This window comes from Marmota monax, unplaced genomic scaffold (assembly GCF_021218885.2).
Source record: "Marmota monax isolate L192 unplaced genomic scaffold, Marmota_monax_Labrador192_F-V1.1 WCK01_AAM20220418_F8-fsc00072, whole genome shotgun sequence".
NCBI lineage: Eukaryota > Metazoa > Chordata > Mammalia > Rodentia > Sciuridae > Marmota > Marmota monax.
In genome coordinates this window covers 9,005,203-9,020,382 of record NW_026692356.1, presented here as the reverse complement: position 1 = coordinate 9,020,382, position 15,180 = coordinate 9,005,203, and the positions used below count along the sequence as shown (strand labels likewise).

The window sequence follows — 15,180 nt, the reverse complement described above, 5'->3', positions numbered from 1 at the left end:
ACAGCCACAAGTGGGTGCTGCCTCTGTCCAGGTGAATGGATAGCACACCCAAGGTCAGGGGCATCCCTAGAAACTGTTAATGTGCCGTTTGACCTGCTCCTGGCGTGGGGAACATTACAAGTGCTTATGTGGGATTTAGCTGAATTGAGGGCCAGGCTATCTGGTGGTGACTCAGTTACGGGACTGATACTGACTTGGTGGTCTGTTGAGGTGTTCATTACGGGATCCTTGTGGGTTTCCTGTGTCTGTCCTTGCCGCCGGTGTTTCTGTCTCCCCTGGGCATTCTCCCCATGTAATCATGGGGCTCTCAGTCAACCCCCAGTTTCTTTCTTTTTTTCCCCCTCTTAAACGCTGGGTAGGATAATCTTTATTCTGAGCCTTTCTGGGCTTTCCCCTTTTGAAAGCTCCAAATCCTGCTTTATCTAAGCAGAAAGCCTCCCAGCGTGATTCATCAGCTGCCTCTTTGTGGCATTACAGGAAGTTAAAATCTCCAGCCCGGATTACAAAGACTGCAACTCGGCAGAAGCCATGGACGACTTTATGAAGAGAATCAGTTGCTATGAAGCCAGCTATCAGCCGCTGGACCCCGATAAATGTGACAGGTAATTCCAAGAGATGACCATCTCTGAATTACCTCAAGTAGGGCTTTTAATGTTCTCTTGATGTTCCCACAAAGCATTTACCCCTGAATATTTCCATAAACTCTCCTTAAAAAAATCATATGCCTGTACACGTGGCATAACAAATCCCACTATTTATAGTGTACCAGTAAAAAAATGAAATTATTAAAATGTCTTTAGAAACATCTTTGATTACAATACAAATATTTTTGACAGCCCGTAGAGGTGGAGGAGGGGTGCCCACTTGAGCCCTGTCTTGCTCCTGTCCCCTGAGACTTCCTTCATTTCTTATCCATTCTCTCATTTTTCTCTCCCCTCTTCTCCTGGGTGGCCAGCCAGCTTCTTGGCAAGACCCTGCTGTGGGAACCAGCCTTGCCTTTACTCTCTGGCTCCTGGAGGGAAAGACGGAGTCTGCCCCAGAGTGTTCGGTCCCGCATTGCCATTTTCCCAGGGAGCGAGTCTCTGGAAGCTGGCCCAGGCCCAGGGGTGGGTGTGTTGGTGGTGCTGTCCAGGGAGGCCCAAGGGGTGGTCCTCAGTGGTGTTTCTTTGTAGGGACTTGTCATTGATCAAAGTGATCGATGTTGGCCGGAGGTTCTTGGTGAACAGAGTTCAGGACCACATCCAGAGCCGCATCGTCTACTACTTAATGAACATCCACGTGCAGCCCCGCACCATCTACCTGTGCCGGCACGGCGAGAATGAGTTCAACCTCCAGGGCAAGATTGGGGGGGACTCGGGCCTGTCCAGCCGAGGCAAGAAGGTAGGAGGAGAGCAGGGGCTGGGGGCTGATGGGTGGCAGGAAGGGGCCGGCTCCCATGTGTAGGAGGGTGGTGGGGTGTGCCTTGCCTCCTGTCGTTGACTCACTATACTGTGTGTGTGTGTGTGTGTGTGTGTGTGTGTGTGTGTGTGTACCTGGAGAGGACAAGCAGAGCCACGTCTCCTGGGCTCTGAGGAGCTTGTGTCCTGTGGGGTCAGCCACCCTCAGTACTGTGGGTCCGTGTCAGCCCAGCCCTGCATGGGGGGTGTGAACTCCGCGGGACCCGCATCACTGTGCCCCCTCTCCCTGTCAATTGTCAGTTTGCCAATGCCCTGAGCAAGTTTGTGGATGAGCAGAACCTGAAGGACCTTCGGGTGTGGACCAGCCAGCTGAAGAGCACCATCCAGACGGCAGAGGCGCTGAAGCTCCCCTATGAGCAATGGAAGGCGCTCAACGAGATCGATGCCGTGAGTCCCTGGACTGGTGTGGCCGTGGTGGGGAGGCTGGGGGCAGAGAGGTACCCATGTCCCTGGGGCATCCTGGGTGGCTGCCCCAGGTCTTCTGCAGAGCCTCCTGCCGTGGTCCCTTTGCGTGTGTTCCCTGGAGTGACTGCGGGTGTTTCCATCAGGGTGTGTGTGAGGAGCTGACCTACGAAGAGATCAGGGACACCTACCCTGAGGAGTACGCGCTGCGTGAGCAGGACAAGTACTACTACCGCTATCCCACAGGCGAGGTGAGCTAGGGGGTTGCCTCCTGTCCTGTGCTCTCTGTGGGCCTTTGTTCATTTCCTATGAGGAGGTTGGGTAGGTGGTGAGTGCTGTGGGTGGGCTTGGCATAGAGAGGGCTGCGGCCCCTCATTCTGTTCTCTGCAGGCTCCTTGTTACCTCTGCCAAGGTTCCACTTAGGAACTTTTCTGTTTCTTTGGTTTGACTTTTCCTTGTTCCACAGCCTTAGGGGAAGTGCAGTTGTATTTTCCCATAAGAGAAAGTGGGGAATGCATGGATTTGACTCTACACTCTTAGTGACGTGGGACGAGGCTTCGCTCGGCACCAGAGCTTGAGATAGCAGACAGGCCAGGCCCCAGGATGTCATCTAGTATCACTGGTGCTGGGGTCTGAGCTGATGCTGGCAGAGGGCATTTCCCCTTGTGCAGCCGGTCACCCTGTGGTGCTGTGGGAGCCTGGCCAGGCCCCTGGTGGACGCCTAGTGTGCCCTTCCTGGCCATGCCCTTCTGAGCATTTGTCATACCGCAGTCCCTGGCGGGCAGCATGCTGCCCTCTTGTCTCATGCTGGCCCTCGCTCACTGGGCTGCTGGTTAGAAGAAGAAAAGGAAGGAGGGTGGGAGGAGCCCGTGTGAAGAGGAGCTTTGCAGGTCTTTATTTAGAGACAAAACCATACCCCTTTTTTTCACATTTGTTGACAAATTTATCAATTTTAACCATGTTAAAATATGTGAGCCAGTGGGTTTTAGTAGACAGTTGTCCCTTGGTGTCTTCAGGGAATTGACTCAGAACTCCCTGAAGATCCCAAACCCTCTAGATAGTTACTCAAGATATTATTTTTGCATATAATCTAACACACATCCTCCCCTGTACTTGAAATTATCTCTGGATTGCTTACAATAACAGCATAATGTAAATACTCTGTAATCAGTTGTTAAACAGTTGTTTAGGGAATAATGACAATTAAAAAAAAAAATCTGCATTCAGTCAGTCAGATGCAGTTTTTCCCCCCTACACTAGGTGTTGAACCCAGGGCCTCCCACATGTGAGGCAAGTACTTTACCCTTGAACTATACCCCCAGCCCTTTTTTATTTTATTTTGAGATGGGGCCTTGCTGAGTTGCTGAGGCTGGTCTCGAACTTGTGGTCCTCCTGAGTCACTGGGATTACAGGTGTGCCACTGTCCCCAGCTGCAAACTGACATCACCTGAATATTTTCAATCTGTAGTTGGTTGTGGAACCCACAGAGTCAGGAGGCTGGCTGTATTCACAGTGCCATGTCACCGTCACCACTTATTCCAGAACATTTCCCTCACCCCTAAAGGAGACCTCAGATTTGTTAGCAGTCATTCCAGATTCCCCCAGCCCCTGCCCCTGGCAGTCATGAGCCTATTTCCTGCCTCTGGAGTTGTCTGTTCTGGGCATTTTATAGAAGTGGAGTCATGCAGTAAATGTGGACTTTTGTGCTTGGCTTCTTTGGCTCGACATAAAAGGTTTTGAGGTTCCTCCATGTTGGGGTGTGTGTCATTCATTCCTCTTTATGGCTGAGTAATATTCTGTTGTACAGTCTGCACTTCCTCAACCACCTCTGTCCCTCACCGCCTTGGAGAGGTGAAGGAAGAGGAAGGCACTAAGTGAAGCTGGCAGGTGAATGTTTCCTTCAGGATTTTTGTGTTCACCTCCAGAGCTGAACACCCAGGGTATGGGTTGATAGATGGATGGGTGGGTGGGTGGATGGATGGATGGATTCACGGGTGGAGTGACCAATCCTGAGCTCTCATCCATGATGACAGAGGTGGGTGGCAGTGTTCTTCTCCAGGCGCCCTCTGCTCTAACGTGGTATCCCATCCCTGTGCTTAGTCCTACCAGGATCTGGTCCAGCGTCTGGAGCCTGTGATCATGGAGCTGGAGCGCCAGGAGAATGTGCTGGTCATCTGTCACCAGGCTGTGCTGCGCTGCCTGCTGGCCTACTTCCTGGATAAGAGTGCAGGTTTGGTCGGGCAGTCTGTGGCCTTGGGAAGGAGTGGGAAGAAATCTGGCCCTTGAGTGCAGGTGGCTGCAGACCTGTGGTTGCCCACTCTGCTGCGTGTCTGAGTGTTAGGAGAGGCAGGACAGGGCTCTGGCTCGCAGCCTGCAGCAGGGTCCTCTCCTCCCAGCGCTACCTTGCTGGCCCTTGGGAACACTGCTCATCACATTAAACACAGCCTACCCAAAGCCCTCAGCTCCACACATAGAAGAAGGGTCTTTGGGTATGTGTGTGGGTGGGGGGTGCATCTCTTCTCATCAGTCTACTTCCAAAGAACAAAGAGCCCAGAGAACGCTAATGAGAATCTTATGCCCTAGACAGACCTGAATTTTTGGGAAAATAGCTTTTTTTTTTTTTTTTTAAAGAGAATGTGGGTTTGGGGTTTGTTTTTATTGTATTCTTTTGGTTAGGTGTCTTTTCCTAGGGTCACCCTCCTTGGGCAGGATGACCTGAATATTGGGATGAGATGCCCTTGCCCCAGCACAGCTTCTGGGGCTCTTGGGGCTCCTGGTGTGGGCCCACAGATATCCCTTGATTCTTCCTCCTGCCTCAAGTCTAATTGTTGGACCATCTCTCTTTTTTCAGAAGAGATGCCCTACCTGAAATGCCCCCTTCACACTGTCCTGAAACTGACACCTGTCGCTTATGGTGAGTAGCAGCCCTTTCCAAGCACTACCTCTGGGGTCTGTGTCTCTGGGTGGCCCCTGGGAGTTGTAGGTGGGACTGTCCCTTTAAAAGAAGCTGTTCTCTCCCCCATCCTCCATCCCCCCAGGTTGCCGTGTGGAATCCATCTACCTGAATGTGGAGTCAGTGAGCACACACCGGGAGAGGTCAGAGGTGAGTGGAGGTCTCTCGATGGATGATGCCCCCTTCCTGGCCTTCATCATGGGAGGCCTGGGGAAGGCCCCATGAAGTTCTCACGGAGCAGCTTGTTAGCCCTTGGCCTGGGTGGCTCCCCTGGTCAGGACCTCTGTGCTCCTGCCCGTCTTTCCTATGGCTTCTTGGGATCTGTTTATGCTTTTTCTTTCTTTCCCTGCTCTCTCCCTGCATTTCTACTTGACTGGAGAAGTGCGATTATCTCCCGTTGAAACCTCACCCTAGCACAGTGTCTGTGGCTTTTTTCAGCCCCTAAAACTGCTTTCAAGTTCCAGAATCCTGGCTCTGACAGGATCCGCCCATCATCTGACAGGTCATCTGCATGTGCTTAGGTTTAGAATCAGGAGTTCAGGTGGGAGACGTGAGGGATGGCCAGTAGGAAGGATTTCAGGACACCCAGAGCTTGGTCGTTTTTGTCTTCCTCGGGGAGCTCTGAGGTTTTGGGGTCACTCAGGGCAATCTCTTCCTGAGCAGATTTCATCTCTGTCCAGGAGTGCATTGTAAAAGTGAGTTTGAATTTGTTTTCTACAGGCTGTCAAAATGCGTGCTTTGCTAGCGTAGTCTTATACCGACCGTGACTTTCTGTGGAGTCCCCCATCTAAGGAGCTTGGCCATCAAAGTTTGGCATGAAGAACACATGAGACGTTAGCCAGTTTACTGCCCAGCTTCATCTGTGGAGTGAAATGAGAGGCCGATATCCCTCCGCCGCCTCACCCTGCCTTTGTAGTCCTCTCCCCTCTAAATGAGGTCACTGAACCTGCACTTCCTTAGCCCTGTGAGGACAGCCCTGGCCTGGCTGCGACCTGCTGCTCCAGACCTGGGGTCTCAGAACACTTGCTTGCGGAGTACCAGAGTGGTGCAGTGACAGAGAGACCTCAGGGCAGAGGCTCTGGGCCAGGGCCTGTGGGAATGATGGTGTCTGGTCCTAGCTGGCAGACTCTGCCTGATGCCGATTTTCCTAATTTTGGTCTCCTGGCTGGTTTGGAAGCCCCTGAGTCCCGTCCTCTGGCAGGGTATGGCTCACGAGAGTGCTCAGCAGGTGCATGTGCGTTGCAGGTCCTGGGCGAAGGGGACTGGCACCGACACCTTTCTCTCCCTCTCCTTTGAGCCTCAGACCTAAGTCTTTCTCTTGGGCTCCCCTCTGGGGCCCTTTGGGGGCTGGAAGCAAGGTTCTTTTCTCTGATCTCCTTCTCTGCTGTGATTGAAATTATTCTTGTGCGCACATTGTCCCTGTCACATGGATGCCCTTTGGAATGATCAAGGGAAGGAACGGGAGGGAATCACACCTGTCCCCGATCAGAGGTCGTGGCACAAACACGGCCCACTGCCACTCACTTGGTCTAGCTGTGGTTGTGTCCATAAAACCCAGGAGCAGGGGGACTTTTGTGTGGCTTATCTCCCTCCCTTTACTCCCTGTAACTGTCGCCTTCTCTCTTTTGTCTTTGTCTTGCTTAGGATGCAAAGAAGGGACCTAACCCGCTCATGAGACGCAATAGTGTCACCCCACTAGCCAGCCCCGAACCCACCAAAAAGCCTCGCATCAACAGCTTTGAGGAGCATGTGGCTTCCACTTCTGCTGCCCTGCCCAGCTGCCTGCCCCCGGAGGTGCCCACGCAGCTGCCCGGACAAGTTAGTGACTCCCCTTTCCTACCTGCCTGCGGGGGAGCATGGCTGGGGTGATGGCCATGGACCCAGGATGTGTCGTGTTTGTGAGTGTGTGAGTGTGTGTGTGTACGTGTGTTGGGGGAGAACACAAGAAGCCCTCTCTGAAGACCTTTCCTTGCTGACAACTGTAACTGCACATGTCCTTCTGAGGTTGTGATCTTTCCTGGGCAGAACTGGGCAGAGCAGAAGAAATAGTGAAATGCCCAAGTCCTGATCACGTTGGCGATAGTTATTTCTAAAATGGAGTCAATGGCTGTCCCCTAGTCCCGAAGTCTGTCCATGTGGATAGTGGGCATCATTTCTGTCCTACCCCATAGCTGGGTATTTCTCTCACTTGTCCTCTTTGCTGTCATTCCCATTACAGAAGAGCTGGGGCCCCGCAGGCCCTGGTCTCTGTCCAGAGCCAGTGTGATCCCCTTAGAACTGGGCAGCCTTTGCAGTCTGGACAGCCAGGAGGGAGCCACTTCCTCACACAGGTGGTCAAAACCAAAGCAAACCCAGCCCACCTGCATTCCACTGTTTTCACTAGCTCAGAAAAGTAAAGGTGGCAAGTTTTTGTTTTTTTGGGGCATTAAGATTTGTTTGCAGAAAACAAGTACCTTCCTGAAAGGTAGCCAAGAAGCTTTGCAAATGTGTGAGATATAGAATCCCCTAGGTTCCAATTTAGGTGCCACCTAATTGGGGTCCCTGACCTCTGCCCCTATGCTTGACCTCTCACAAATCAATATAGGCTGAATTTCGAATGGGCTTTGTTTGTGACCTCAATGCTAGGTGCCCTGGCAAGTCCCCAACTCTTCCTGCCTTCCCCAGAGCTTCCTTAAGTCTCCTGGTGTCTGGGATGTAATGTGGGAAGAGTGCTGCAGCCTCTGCAGGTCATTTAACTTTCCCTGGCTTCAGTGTTCTCATCTGTGGAATGGGGGAATAAAACCTACCACAGAAGGCGGATCAGATTTTTTTTTTTTCCGCCATGCCTTTAACCTGTTGTCTGGCACACAGAGCTGAATACAATGAGACAGCAGTGTGTCTGGCATTGGCTATAGCTCTGCCACTAGCATGAATGTGGCTCTTAATGGCCCTGACCCTCAGTCTCTTTGGCTTTGCTGATGAGGAGTGGGGGACCTCCAATAAAATTCCTTTCAGGTCTCAAATCTGAGGGTTTTTAAATGAAAATCAAGCAGAACTGAAATAGTCTTTCTCCGGCATTTTATTCTGGTATATCCCTGGGTCTTCTTTGGAAGTGCAGAGGTGGCCCTCGCAGATGCCTGAGAACACTTGCCTCAGCAGGGGCAGGTGACATCTTGAGCTGCACTGGCCCTGGTCATGTAGGACACTGTGGCAGGAGCCCTGTCCTCGCTCCCCACTTCAGAGCTGCCCCGGCTTTGACAGGACGGTCCTCCAGGATGGCCCAATCCCAAGGCTGTCTGGGAGCAGCTGGCTGGGCCAGGTGTGTGGGTTAGCCAGGGCTTGTCGTGCCAGGTGACATTCTGCCTCCTGACTGACTGCTCTCTTTCTCTACTTTTTCTCCTGCAGCCTTTGCTAGGGAAGGCCTGTCTGTAAGTATTTCTCTGAATAATTCTGCTGTTTATACTCCTTCCTTCCTGCTTGCCAGTTTGGCCTCCTGCCTGTTAGAACACTGAGGATAAAGACAGGTTTTGTGGAAGTCTGAAGTCTCCCTTGGGGGAGGAGGAGATGGGCGTGGAGGAGGGAGGAGGGAGGTTAGGAGCATTTTAGCGAGGAATACAAGAGGGATTGTGGCCAGTGGAGTTCCTCATGGGCCCCTGCTGTCGAATCCATGTGTGCCCTCTAAGGGTACCAGTTTGGTGACATGCTGGATCTAGGCCTGATACCATTGCCTTTTATGCCCCCACCCCACCCCAAGCATACTTTCATTTTGAAAGAACAATTTAGCCAGAGTCTAATCTTCAAAACGAGGACACACCTGGTGGAGTGTGGCAGGTTGGACTGGAGCCCTGCTTCCTTTCCCTCCCTCCAAGGAGCCCCATGCTCCAGAGAGGTCTTCGTGGACCCTGTACTTGGGGATCCTGTTGTTCTTTAGGAGAACCCACTCAGCCCTAAGTTGCACTCGGGACTGGGTGCAGCTTTGACATCAGACCATGGGGTTACCTTTCCCCTTCCCCTGGAGGGCTCTGCTGGAACCTCTAGTTCAACATGGGCTCTGGCAGCCACTGGGGAGAGAATGTAGTGTTTCCACTGCTCTGGTGAGTCCCAGCTGCAGACGGTGCCAAGGCCTTCATATTGCAGAGTTTTAATAGCTGCCACTGTAAAATGCCACCCTCCCCACTTCATTGACACCTTCCCCATTGATTCCCTCTGCACTCATTAGGTTACCTTGATGAGTTGGTGTTGAAACCTGGAGTGGTTCAGCTGGACAGCAGGAGGGGCTTGGCAGCATGCCTGGGCTTTGGTAGCTCTGCAGTCAGATGTACTTCCTAGGGCGGTACAGCTCACAGAGAATGCAATGGCTCATCCCCCACCTCTCTGGTCCTTAAATAACCATAGGAGGTGGCCCCGCCAGTTCCTCCCCTGCTTAACAGATGACAGCTGATGTCAGGCAACCGGCCCACAGCCGTCCAGCTGGTAGGCAGCACAACTTGGACCCAGATGGGCTTCCTGCCTCTGAAGGCTGGTGTCTTCCTCTCTGCCAGCCTCTGGGAGCAGCTGGGATACTTGCCCTGCCTCTGTCCTGAGGCCCTGGGTCCTTGCAGCCTATGGGGTACTGCTAGCTGCTCTTGGTTTCTAGTTAGGTCCCAGAGCCTCTCACCTGCAGCTGCTTCCTTGGTTAATGAGGCCTGTTCTTTAACATCTACCTTCTAAGAGCAAGAGGCCTTTGCCCCTTTGTAGCCAAGATCCAGCATATGGACTACTGGAGGACCAGGGTTCTTATATGACAGCCTGCCTTTAGGCTCGGAGCCCATGGTCTTGCACATGCTGTGTTCCTTTTCAAAGAAGGCTTCCTACCGGGAGGGGGGCATTCTAACGCTGTGCTTTCCCAGCTCTAGGGTGAATCTAATAGTGCTCAGGACTAGAATCCCTCCAGTTCAGTAAAAATACATACTATAGCCCATCCCCCTGACTGGTCAGAATTCTACCCAGAATCCCAAAGTCTAGCCCCGCTTGTGAGAGTAACCCCATGAATTGGATCACAGATAGATCTGATTCTAGGAATTGATCTCCGGATATTGGAACTCTGGGCAAGTTAAAGCAATTCTAGGACCTGAACTTCATCAACTGTAAAATGGAGAGAACTTCACAACTTTATTTTTTATTATTATTATTTATTATTATGATGATGGTGGTGGTGGTGGTGGTGGTACTGGAGATTGTACCCAGGAATGCTCTACTACTGAGCTAACCCCCCAAACATTTTTCATTTTTATTGTGAGACAGAGTTGCTTCGTTGCCCAGGCTGACCTCAAACTTACCAATCCTCCTGTTTCAGCCTCCGGGTCACTGGGCTTACAGGCGTGTGCCTGTGCCTGGCTTATAAGGCATTTTAATAGTGAGAACATAGATATAACACTTAGCAAAATATCTAGCACCTATGTGGGGCCTGATGGACAATGGCTGCTGTTATTATTAGGGAGGGACTTGGTATCCTGGGCCTCTTGGATACTTCCTGGCCTCTTCGGGTCTGAATCTGCATTTTGGTGCTCCTGTGTTTCTGCCTCAGCCTGGTGGCTTTTCTTCCCATGAGCAGCTGGAGTGCTTAGACTTGGGTGGAAGGGATCCCCTGGGTGTGGGGCCAGTGATGTTGATTTCTTGGCAAAATTGGCCTGATGGCCCAGACTCTGTGCTCTGCAGTGTCTTCCTGGGGGCTGGGCAATCCATGTGAGGTGGAGACCACCTGGCATTCATGATGCCTTCTTCATTTTAAAATTTCATGTGCACTCTAGAAAAAATACTACTGAAAGATTTTTTTTTTTTTCTCTTCCCCACTATGCTTGAAAGACGAACTGTCTGTCACATTTTCTCAAAGTTTTCTCCTTACTAACCTTGGAAAGGTAAATGCCTGGTGCATGTCCCTCTGTCCCCTCCTGCATCTCCAAGTCATGGCATCTTAGCTGTAGGGCATCTCTATCAGTGTGCAGAAGGCCATTGTGGTGTATGTGGCTCATGTGTCAGTACCCAAGGGTATTATGAGCAGTGCTATCGTTGTGAGGTCTGTCTTCTCTGTGTGTGTCCTGAGCCAGGGGCCTCATGACTGAATGACATACACATGACCCGCCTTGTGGCACTTGATGTTATCCTTGCATTGTCTTCATACGTGAAACCTGGGGGCCTATGGTGTCCATGGTAGAGCAAGGCCACGGCCCCTCACTCTCAGATCCCGTGGCTCTCTAGATGTGAGGACTAGGCCACTTCCAGAGACCCACCCTATCACGGAGGGTGTCAGCTGCCTGGGTTCCTGAGTCCTACTTGGACCTGGGTGGTAGTTCTGGTGCTGTCCAGACCTGTAAGGCTCCTCTCTTCAGCTGGGGTGCTCAGGGTGAGAGTGTGAGAGGTGATCCCTGATACCTGTCTGCCTGGGCTCTGTTCTCTTCTCAGTGTTGTTGGAGACACTCAGAGTCAGAGAGAATACTTTTATAAAAATTGTGTTTCTTTTTTTTTTCTTTTTCTCGAGGGGCAGATTAGGGAGTTCAGGGAGAGACCCCTGCTTTGCAGTGGCAGCAATCATGTGTCCCTAAGTGACTGAAGAATATTTTTAGGGAGGTTTTGATACGAGCCAGTGCCTTGGGGATAGCACTTCCTCCTAGGGTCACTTTGATCAGAGCTGGAGCCTCCTCTGCTTGGCTCCTTGCCACATCCAGCTATCCCAATTAATCCCCTGTGCACTCCTCTTGAGCACTGGGCCCAGATCCCAGACACCAGGGCCTGAGCCTTGAATCAGGAGACAGGACCTGTGCTGCTTCAGGTCCCCCAGCCCATCCTGGCCTGCCTGTGGCCAGCAGGGAGTCCCTGTGTGGGTGCAGAGAATAGCCCTGGGTTCCTATTTGACCCACTAGAGCTTCGGGGTCCTGAGCCACATGCCTGTCCCATCTTCCTTCCCTACCTCTTTCTGGCAGGAAACTAGCCTGTGTCCACTCCATGTCTCTGAGCTGGGGTTATTCTCTGTCATGTTCTGGACTTAGCTGGGCACTCTTCCACCTGTTTTGTGATGATGCCTCTCTTGGGTTTTGTTCTTTGTTGGGGTAGAGGGAGGGGAAGACGTCTCACTGGCATGGCTTTGAGCCTTGTGCTAAAGAAATGCGGTTGGATACAAGTCCTGATTCCCTCCCCCACACCCTCTTTCTCCTGAAAACAGAACATGAAAGGCTCCCGGAGTGGCGCCGACTCCTCCAGGGAACACTGAAGCAGACATATCCGGTTCCGTTCCATTTCCACTTCAGCTTAGCTTGTGCCCACCTGTCTGCCTGAGGCCAAAACAATCCCCAGGACTTCTGGACCAGGCGGGGGTGGATGAGAAGGGGAGACTGCTGGCTGGAGAGCAGCTGTACCCACGGTTCCTGGATGGCCAAGGAGACAACAGCCACGTGGATCCCTGCTCAGACCACGAGCTCTGGGCCTCCCCGCCCTCTACGCTCCCGAGGCTTCCAGGGTGTCTGGCTTCAAGTCCTTCCACCAGGCTTGAGGAGGACAGTGTATAGAGGAGGAGGTGGGAGGTGGGACCCCACTGGACCCCACTATTTGGTTTTGTTTCTGTGATACTGGCCTGGCATTTGCCTAGCTGGGGAGATTCGACTAGCAGAGAATCCTGAAGTTAAAGGAAGGCAGATCCTAGCTGCGGAAGGTGGAGACTCACTTGGCTCTTTGGTGCATCTTGGCCTGGGAAGGTGCCTCATGGAGAGAGACTTGGATGCATGCAGAGTTGGGACTTCTGAGAAGTCCCTGAGCTGATGTTCATCTGTCAACAGAGCAGTGACGTGCTCAGACTTCCTGAACGTCCACCTGCCTCCGCAGCCCTGAGTTCAAGGACAGACTGGCTGTGTAGGCAAAAGGAGGTGTTTTGCGAAAACGCAACAGATGAGCAGAGCTCCTCCTCCCCCCCCAGGGGCCTTGGGGTCCCTTTGTTTCCTACGTGGACCTGGAGGTGCCTGAGTGCATTGCTCTCCCGGAGCTGCTTGGTTTTGCACGTTTTAAGGTGACCTGAAAGTCATACCTCTTCAGGACTTAGAGGCTGGGGCGTTAGGCCCTCGGGGGCTTGGAGCCTCTGGATGCGAGGAGTCGGGCAGACCCATGAGATGGGGAAGCTCAGAGCATTTGCATCATTGCAAGACCAACTCTGTGATGGCATGGAGAAGAGCCAGCCTTCCTCCTTCTGGGTGCTTGTCACCACCCATGTCCCTAACTGGGGTCAGTGGTCCCAGGTAGGCCCATTTCAGGCTGCTTCCTCTAAGAGGTTGTCTGTCAAGTGTCTGCTGTGTGCCTGGCACCACTCTGGGCACCTTGGGGATTTCAAGAGTGGAATGTCATCCTTGCCTTGCGTCGATGGCATCTGTGACATGTTTGCAGGTATTGAGTGTAGGGCTTATGGGACATGTGGTTCTAGATACCTGTAGTTTCTGTCTGTCAGTTTCTCCTCCCTTGTTGCCTCAAAAAATGGGGTAGGAGAGGGTATCTTACAGAAGAAACTGGAAACTTGGCAGTACAGTTTGTCCAAATGACCCTTTAAGGATGTCTCAAAGCTGGTGCCAAAGGTCACTTTTCTTCCCACCTTCTGCTGTGGATCCTGGGACCATGCCCTTTAAGGGGACAAGCCTGGAGTGAGGGTGGCGGCCCAGACACCTAAAGCTGAGCATGGAGAGAAGAGCAGCTTTGTTTGTTGAGAGGAGCCCTTAGAGACTGCATGTTTCCCTAACTGTGATTAAGTGGGACACGGGGACACGCTTCAGATACTGCACGATTGAGGTTCGTATTTTTCACACCTTACCCTTCAATTCCTTCCTGCCTACCCTATCCCTTTTTAATTGGCAGTCTTCCAGAGAGCAGGACTATCTAGGTGTACAGTCCTTACAGTGTAAGACTTGGGGTCCTTCCCTTCCCCAGTATCTTGAGTCACGTCAGGTTGTGTGTGCGGCACATGCATGTGCATGAGTATTTAGGCTGGTCATATTTTTGGACCTGAGAGCCCTGTAGCTTTGCACCTGAGGGTGGTCTTGTAGCTGCCACCCTGGCCCTATCCTGTATGAGCTGATACAGGTAGGGACTCCATGAGGGTGTGTTCCCCTCTCACCCCTGGGGACCCGGAATCACATGAAGAGGGTTTTGCCTAACATAGGACTACAGTTTGGTGAGAGACTAGATGGGGAGAGCATGTGGATAAGGTCAGGGAGGGGAGATCTTGGAGAAGGGAGAATTCTGCTTCATTTGAAAGCCAGTAACCTGACTTTTGAAGGGGTGTCGGCTGGTGGGTACATCTGACATACAGTCATGGAACCTCTGTTTCTCCTTACCCCACCCCCAACCCCCCCAAAATAAAACAAAACAAAACTGGGACCAATTTTTAAAATTTTACGCCATATTTGTTTTTTGGGTAAGTTTCCCCCTTTCCTTTGACCATGGGCAAAGCATTCTGGGGAAGAAAAACTGTTTGAACCACACCAATGATATTTTCGTTTGTAATACTTGAAATTTATTTTTTTATTATTTTGATAGCAGATGTGCTATTTATTTATTTAATATGTATAAGGGAGCCTAAAAAATAGAAAGCTGTATAGATGGGGTTTAATTGTTAACGGTTTTGGGGGCCTCTTATGTGTGACTTATGACTCCTGTGTTCTGTATATTTGTCTGAATTAATGACCTGGAATGAAGCTGTGCTAGCTTTTAAACAGGAGATGCCTTTGAGAAATTTGTATATTTTGCATTTGCGGATCAATAAAAATAACTGTTTGAAATACACTGATGAAGTGGACCCTTGATTGGTTTGGGGGGCAGAAAGGAGAATCTTCTGACATTCATGGTCTTGGGACCTCTCAGCTCTTGACCTACCCCACTTCATTGTCTTTCTTTACACATGACATTCAAATGCAGACTGTGTGCTGCCTACATTGTGGGGAGAGTAAGATGTGTCAGTTTTAAACTAAGAGAACTTTTTTTATTTTTTTTTTTTTGAGGGGCTGAGGATTGAACCCAGGCAGGGCCTTCTATAAGCTAGCAAGCACCCTACCAGTGAGCTATACCCTCAGTTTTTTTTTTTTTTAAATTAACATAGGATCTTGCTAAGTTGCTAAGAATCTTCAAAAGTCCTTGAGGCTGGCTTCAAATTTGTGATCCTCATGCTTCAGCTTCTCAAGTTGCTTAGATTACAGATATGTGTCACTGTTTGGCTTAGACTTTATTTTTTTTCTTCAATAAGACATTTAAAACATTTTCTTTTAGTTATACATGACAGTAGAATGTATTTTGACATTATACATATATGGAGTACAATTTCTCATTCTTCTGGTTGTACATGATGTGGAATTACATTGGTCAGGTATTCATATATGAAAC

The 15,180-nt window shown here is 51.0% G+C and overlaps 1 protein-coding gene across 8 annotated transcripts in view; it reads left to right on the top strand.

Moving 5' to 3' along the window:
• Pfkfb3 (6-phosphofructo-2-kinase/fructose-2,6-biphosphatase 3) overlaps positions 1 to 14,586 on the top strand; it is an 85,641-nt gene extending 71,055 nt beyond the window's left edge. For 3 of the 8 annotated variants that reach the window (XM_058578653.1, XM_058578654.1, XM_058578655.1), the window contains exons 7-17: positions 478 to 602; positions 1,173 to 1,380; positions 1,698 to 1,844; positions 2,006 to 2,110; positions 3,960 to 4,089; positions 4,711 to 4,773; positions 4,898 to 4,962; positions 6,457 to 6,630; positions 8,197 to 8,219; positions 10,636 to 10,688; positions 11,990 to 14,586. In XM_058578653.1, the coding sequence (XP_058434636.1) occupies positions 478 to 602; positions 1,173 to 1,380; positions 1,698 to 1,844; positions 2,006 to 2,110; positions 3,960 to 4,089; positions 4,711 to 4,773; positions 4,898 to 4,962; positions 6,457 to 6,630; positions 8,197 to 8,219; positions 10,636 to 10,678 (1,083 nt within the window). In that variant the 3' untranslated portion in view covers positions 10,679 to 10,688; positions 11,990 to 14,586. The remainder of the gene's footprint in view (positions 1 to 477; positions 603 to 1,172; positions 1,381 to 1,697; positions 1,845 to 2,005; positions 2,111 to 3,959; positions 4,090 to 4,710; positions 4,774 to 4,897; positions 4,963 to 6,456; positions 6,631 to 8,196; positions 8,220 to 10,635; positions 10,689 to 11,989) is intronic. The other 5 variants (XM_046442373.2, XM_046442375.1, XM_046442377.2 and 2 more) reach the window with 3 other exon arrangements.
• Positions 14,587 to 15,180: the final 594 nt, after the last annotated feature.